At 39.3% G+C, this 6,090-nt stretch overlaps 1 protein-coding gene across 1 annotated transcript in view; it reads left to right on the top strand.

Moving 5' to 3' along the window:
• Positions 1-5,858, top strand: part of MSH3 (mutS homolog 3) — a 78,308-nt gene extending 72,450 nt beyond the window's left edge. The window contains exons 21-24 of the mRNA XM_066614409.1: positions 563-749; positions 1,746-1,875; positions 2,218-2,392; positions 4,967-5,858. Of these exons, the coding sequence (XP_066470506.1) occupies positions 563-749; positions 1,746-1,875; positions 2,218-2,392; positions 4,967-5,096 (622 nt within the window). The 3' untranslated portion in view covers positions 5,097-5,858. The remainder of the gene's footprint in view (positions 1-562; positions 750-1,745; positions 1,876-2,217; positions 2,393-4,966) is intronic.
• Positions 5,859-6,090: the final 232 nt, after the last annotated feature.

A 6,090-nucleotide genomic window follows, 5' to 3' on the forward strand; every position in this document is an offset into this window, starting at 1 on the left:
ATTAAATTTTAATCTTCATTACTAAAACTTATGGAGAGCCTGTTGAATTATGCTTGAATCAAACAAGTTAGGTGTATAAAAACTGAACTTGCATCTGTTTTCTTGCACTAAATATTAAGATGGTGCAATTTCATAGACCACATGCATTCTTATTAGTAACTGAGGACTGGTGGAAATGGATAATATAAATCTGTAGTTTGGGAATTCGTTGCAGACCACAAGATCATGCACTCCCTCATGTTGCCATCTTTCTTTACTGTTATACAGCATGAAATTTTACCCTTTATGCACTGTTTGAGGGTTTTATAATCCCAATTCTGAACCCTGTTCTATGTTATGTTTCATATAGCTTGTGCAATTGGTTGTTTCAATCTTTCTAGTATCTTTATTTTTAGATACGTGTATTCCAACAGCAAAGAAAAGTTCTGATGTACAAGGAGCACAAGAATATTTTAGAAGTTCATATGATTTTCCGCAATCTTGTGAATGTCTGTGCATGTTTTTTTTAAAAGTATAGGCCATTTGGACCCAATAAATCTAATGGTGTTGTTTTCTATTGCAGAATGGGTGCCACAGACAACATATTTAAAGGTCACAGTACCTTTATGGAAGAACTGACAGATACAGCTGAGATAATTAGAAAAGCAACTTCACGTTCACTAGTAATTTTGGATGAACTGGGGAGAGGAACCAGCACACATGATGGAATTGCTATTGCTTATGCTACTTTAGAACATTTTATTAGATATGTAAGTGCATTATCTGTTATTTTAAACAGATCTAAGTATATAAACAAGTTATCTTTACATAGTATAAAGGCACATCTTCCACATTACTTTTTAGTTGAGATCTGTAGAAATGGAGAGTTATTTAGTTGTTTGGATTTTTAGTCAAACATAAGGCTGTGGCTAGTTTACATTTAAAACTTATGAAGTAGACAGTGAAAAAAACAACTTTTAAACAAAAAACAGAAACAGTCTCTGTGTTTTGAAACCAGGTATTTTAAATCAAGCATTAGTGAACTCCAGAAATGTCCATACTAACAGTATTATTTTTGTCTATTTTAAATATTTTTATTTCTCATGCAGTCTATCTGCTGTGAGGGAAAAGGTGGACAGATTTGCATGAATGCAGCCTACATGCACAATCATCTGGGAATGCAGGTCCCAGTTCACATTCAAGGTTCTTTATGACATTGGGGACACTTCAAGACCAAAACTCAGTTTAGTACTTCACCACATGTGCAACCAATGCAATAGGAGCATATGTGAACCTGCCTTGAAAGATAATTATCTTTCAAGGCAGGTTCACATATTACTTATTACTTATAAGTAATACTTATATAACTTATGTTACTTATTTATTACTTATAAGTAATCGACAAGCCTTCTGCATACTGAGGGAGATATCACTGACTGGAAGGGGGGATGACTGTATCTGTTTTCCAGCACCCTCCCCTTGTGCCTTATAGCCTGCCGCTCTGCAGAGCTTATGATATTCAGGGTGGCACTTTGGGAACGCAGAATACTGTGGGTTTCCAACTAAAGACTGCAGAACATGGATGTCACCACCTTACTGATGGTGCTTAATGTTATATCTTGCCCAGTAATCTGATAGTCATATTGCACAGGGAGAAGGGAACAAGTGGAAACTTTTTAAGATCCTAATAGCAGGACTAACCCATCATTGCCCTATAAAATCCCAATATATTTATTTTCAAGTATTGGTGTATTTTATTTCTCTAGGTGGGTTCATTGACACTGTTTGTCACCCATTATCCTCCGGTCTGTGAATTAGAAACTGTCTACCCAAGAGAGACTGGAAACTACCACATGGCTTTTCTAATGAATGAAGATGATAGTGAACATGAAAAGGGTATGAAACCAAATTTACATAACTAATAGGTTCCTTCTGATACCGCATGAATTCTGTTCGGCAGCTGGTTGACCAGCCTCAACCAGTTGTGTTGTCCTTCATGCATGACTGCATGTGAGGCCCCTGCAAATTGGGTTCCTACCACACTAATATTTGCAGAAACAAATATATATAAAGGCTTTGTATATAAAGCCTAGTTGGAAGTAAATTTGGAAATTTCTTCAACTATTGCCATAGTTAGAAAAAATAAGCTTAGTGGGTTGCATTCAAAGATTTGTAACACAGTGAATTCAATTCTGAAGTTTGTTTCATTGATACAAAACTATGTTTTATGTTTTCTAGGATCAAGAGATGAAGAAAATCCTGAATTTGTCACTTTCCTTTATCAAATAACAAGAGAAGTTGCCTCAAGGAGTTACGGGCTAAATGTTGCTAAACTAGCAGATGTTCCTGATGAAATTCTTAAAAGGGCAGCTCACAAATCAAAAGAGCTTGAGAGATTAGTGAATATGAAAAGGTTAGATAATAGCTTGATTCATATCTTTCTTAGTAAACTTTTCACATGTAAGAGGGAGACCAATTCTTAAAAATTATTAGACAGATGCATAAATACTTTATATTAGCTTTGTTGTTGTTATGACGTGATACCAATACATTTATTCCCTTACCTTAATCGTATTGATAAAATTAAGTGAAAGATTGCACATTATTAGATCCAGTATGATCTGGATCAGTAATGATTAATCAATAACGTTGTCAATAGTTGTGACAAAGTTGCATGGAAAACAGTAGGACTTGTTAGTCATAATGAGCTTTAGCTGAATCAGAGCAAGCATCATCTATATGCAAGTCAATTTATAGTGTTTTAGCTGGCAGCCCAAGTCAAGCATATTCCTCAAATACCTGAGAGTGGAGATGTGGGAGCCCCCCACTGTAGATTATCTAATGTAAATATTAGATTCTAAATTAAGAATTAGAAGCACAAGTGACATTCTGCTGGTGCTTATACTCCCAGAGAGAGGGAACGGCGGAATACAGTTAGGGCCTTGGTATCTGCAAGGGATCCATTCTTGGACCCCTCGTGGATACCGAAACTGCAGAAAACGAAATCCACTGTTTTGGCCTGTTAAATTCTCTGAAGGCAAATGCAACTCTGGTCACCACCAGAGGGCTTTTTCAAGCCCTCAGAGGCTGCCGCAAGCATCCACCCGCAGCCTCTGTGAGCTTCAGAAAGGCCCTAACAGGCAAAAGAAAGCTACTTTCGGTTTCCCTCAGGAAACGGGAAATGGCATTTTCATGCCTTTTAAGGCATTCTGAGGTCTGGGAAAGCAGGCTCCACTTGTACTTATTTCTATTTCTGTCCCACCAAGGCCCCAGGTGGTTAAGTAGATAAATAATCAAATACATCTCAAAAATAAATGAAATCTCAATTGTTTGAAAGTCCCAATTAAAACTTAGTTACAACATTAAAGTCTTAGGACAGATAGGAATATATTAATTGAGAGTTTCTTTAATAAAATATTTAGTTTTGATTGAAAAGCTTTCTTTAATGCTGCAGTGCTATGTATACTACATAGGAGGAAGTTCCTTTGTATTCAGAAGAATGTACTTCTGGCTAAACATGAATATGATTGGCCTGCAGAAATTGATGATTTTGTAATAATTAACACTAAATATTTAAACCACATAAAGTTTATAAATTTGCAGTGGAAGATGTCTTGTCCATATTTCAGCTCTATCCCTGCCTGCACCCCTTGTGCCACACACCATCTTGCTCTCAGAGCAGCCTTTCAGAAGGTACAGGGGGAAGGAGGGGACTGAAAAGTGTTTGGATACAGTCCACAAACCTTTACATAAGAATATAAAATTAAATTGCTGAATATCACCTTTTTACTAAACTTCCAATTTGTGGTTGTCTTGTGATGGAGATATGTGAAGATACAACTGTGTATTAGTAACACAGGAAAATCAGCATATGCTTATTAAATACTGTAGGTACAATCAGGTAATTTAATCTTTTATTTTGTTTCTGTCAGGGAAGGTAACTGGAGAAAGCAGACTGATCAAAGGCCTAGTGGTTAGCACTCTTGTACCCTTTCCTGTTCTCCACTTTCCTTTTTTACGGGACAGCAGCTGAATGGAGGGAAAGCTGGTAGTTCTGTCTTCTGCCACTATTCCAGGGTAAAGAGACCAGGCAGGGGATGGGGGGGGGGATATCTTGGAAGAAAACAAAAACTACCTCCCAAAAATCCCACAACTCCTGCTGTTCTGATTAAAATCAAAAGAGTAGCACCCGCAAGCAACTGGTCATTACAACTGCCTCTTGTTAGTTGTGCTTTACCTGTGAGTGCTATGAACATGGACTAGCCAGGCAAGTACTCAGTACAGAACTGGTTTATTTAAAATACAAGAGAAGAAATTAGCATGAGAAAAAGAGGATAGGAAAACAGTACCAGCAGACAAATGGAAAATGCCTCAACTCAGCTTAGATGGACACAAAGAGAAAGCTTGGCTAAAGGTATGCAACAACTAGGAATGACCAGCAGAGAGAACCAGATGCTATTCAAGAGCAGGCAGGCAAAGTTTCCAACACCTGGCTAAAACAGTGAAGTTTATGGTTTGGCTTGAAGTTACAGGGAACATGAAACAAAATTAGTTCCTGAACATATCTAGCTAGGATTACAGTCCCTATCACTACCTACTTACATTGTCCCAGATTTCCAGTTTCTGCATTTACTGGAGAGTAGGCAGGTATGCCTTCTTCACATCAGCACTAGGTTTCACAGCAGATGTGGCAGAAACACATTTGAGCACCCTGTGCTTACCTAGGTTTGATGATGTCATAAAATTGCCTGATTGGAAGAGTGGACCCCACCAAGACGGATGAGTTTGGCTGCCCAGTTAGTAGGTGCCTGCCAATCTCAATAGCTGGCTTGGCTGTCCAGATATGAAAATGGGCAAAGATACAGCTGCAGGAGTATGTCCCAGCATGTTCAGACTGCTTAATTCACACAGAAGCTTTTACCTACTGAAACATGTAAATGCTAACAAATATGTAGTCTAATATGAAACTGTGCTTGTTTTTTTGTAGACAGCAACTGAAGACATTTGCTAAATTGTGGAATACTAATGATACCAGAGAACTGCAAAAATGGAAAAGTATTTGTGAAACACAAAATGATCAAGCCAATGTTGGAAATTCCTCAAAGCCTGCCAACTGAAAATGGACGTATCTCAGAAAATTTAAAATAATTTATCATGCAAAGATATGTATTCACACAAAGTGAAATTTCAGATCTCTTAGTAGATATAGTAGTGTATTTTAAGTGGCTAATGGCTGGTTAATATAATTACTTTTGTCATTTTTAATTCATTCCTACCATGCATAGGGATGCAGTATGCCATGTGCTAAACATAAAATGCCCAATAGCCATTTTATCACATGGCATTTTCCTGATGTAAAGTGTTCTTTCTTAAAACTGTTATTTGTGACATGGGGAAAGCATACATTGCCCCCCTCCCTGCTTTCAGGAGCAGCTTAGCTTGGGAAATGACATGGGAGGAAAAACACAACTCCTGGAACAGCAGCTCTGCTCCAATTACCCCTCAGTCCACTTTTAACTAATGTAAACAGTGGGAGATCCAGTTGTAGATCTATCATCTTGTCCCCTTAGGCACCATTAGCTTATTGCTACTGATTAATAGCCCAGTCCCGACCTGCCTGGTGTGCAGGGCTGCAGCGGTGCAAAAGCGGCTACCACAGCCTCTTAAGCATACTGGGCAGTCACTGACAGTTCCTTGAGGAAAAGGGATATTCATCCCCATGTCCTTGGTAATGTAAAACACCCCACAATGGGGCTATTTGACTCTGCACCAGCTATTTAGCTGGTACAGAATAAAGCAGGCCCATGTCGGGCCAGGAGGCCTGACACGGGACTATGGATCCAGCAGAGTTGAGCACTGCTAGTCCTGCCGCTCCCCTGCCCTGCTCCCTCCCCTGCCATGCCTTTTACCCGCCCTTCCTTGCCCTGGAACACCTCCCTCCATGCCCCCACTTACCTCTCCGGCACTCACCTGGAGCTCCAGGTGGCAGTCACCTGTCCTCCGCCCAGCACTGGGTCAGCGCAGGTTCACACTGAGTCAGTGCCTGAACTGGCTGGGTGATAAATGTCACAGGTGTGCCTTATGGCACGTTTGTGACACTGTGTACTGAGA

Source organism: Tiliqua scincoides, chromosome 2, assembly GCF_035046505.1.
Source record: "Tiliqua scincoides isolate rTilSci1 chromosome 2, rTilSci1.hap2, whole genome shotgun sequence".
NCBI classification, from domain to species: Eukaryota; Metazoa; Chordata; class Lepidosauria; order Squamata; family Scincidae; genus Tiliqua; species Tiliqua scincoides.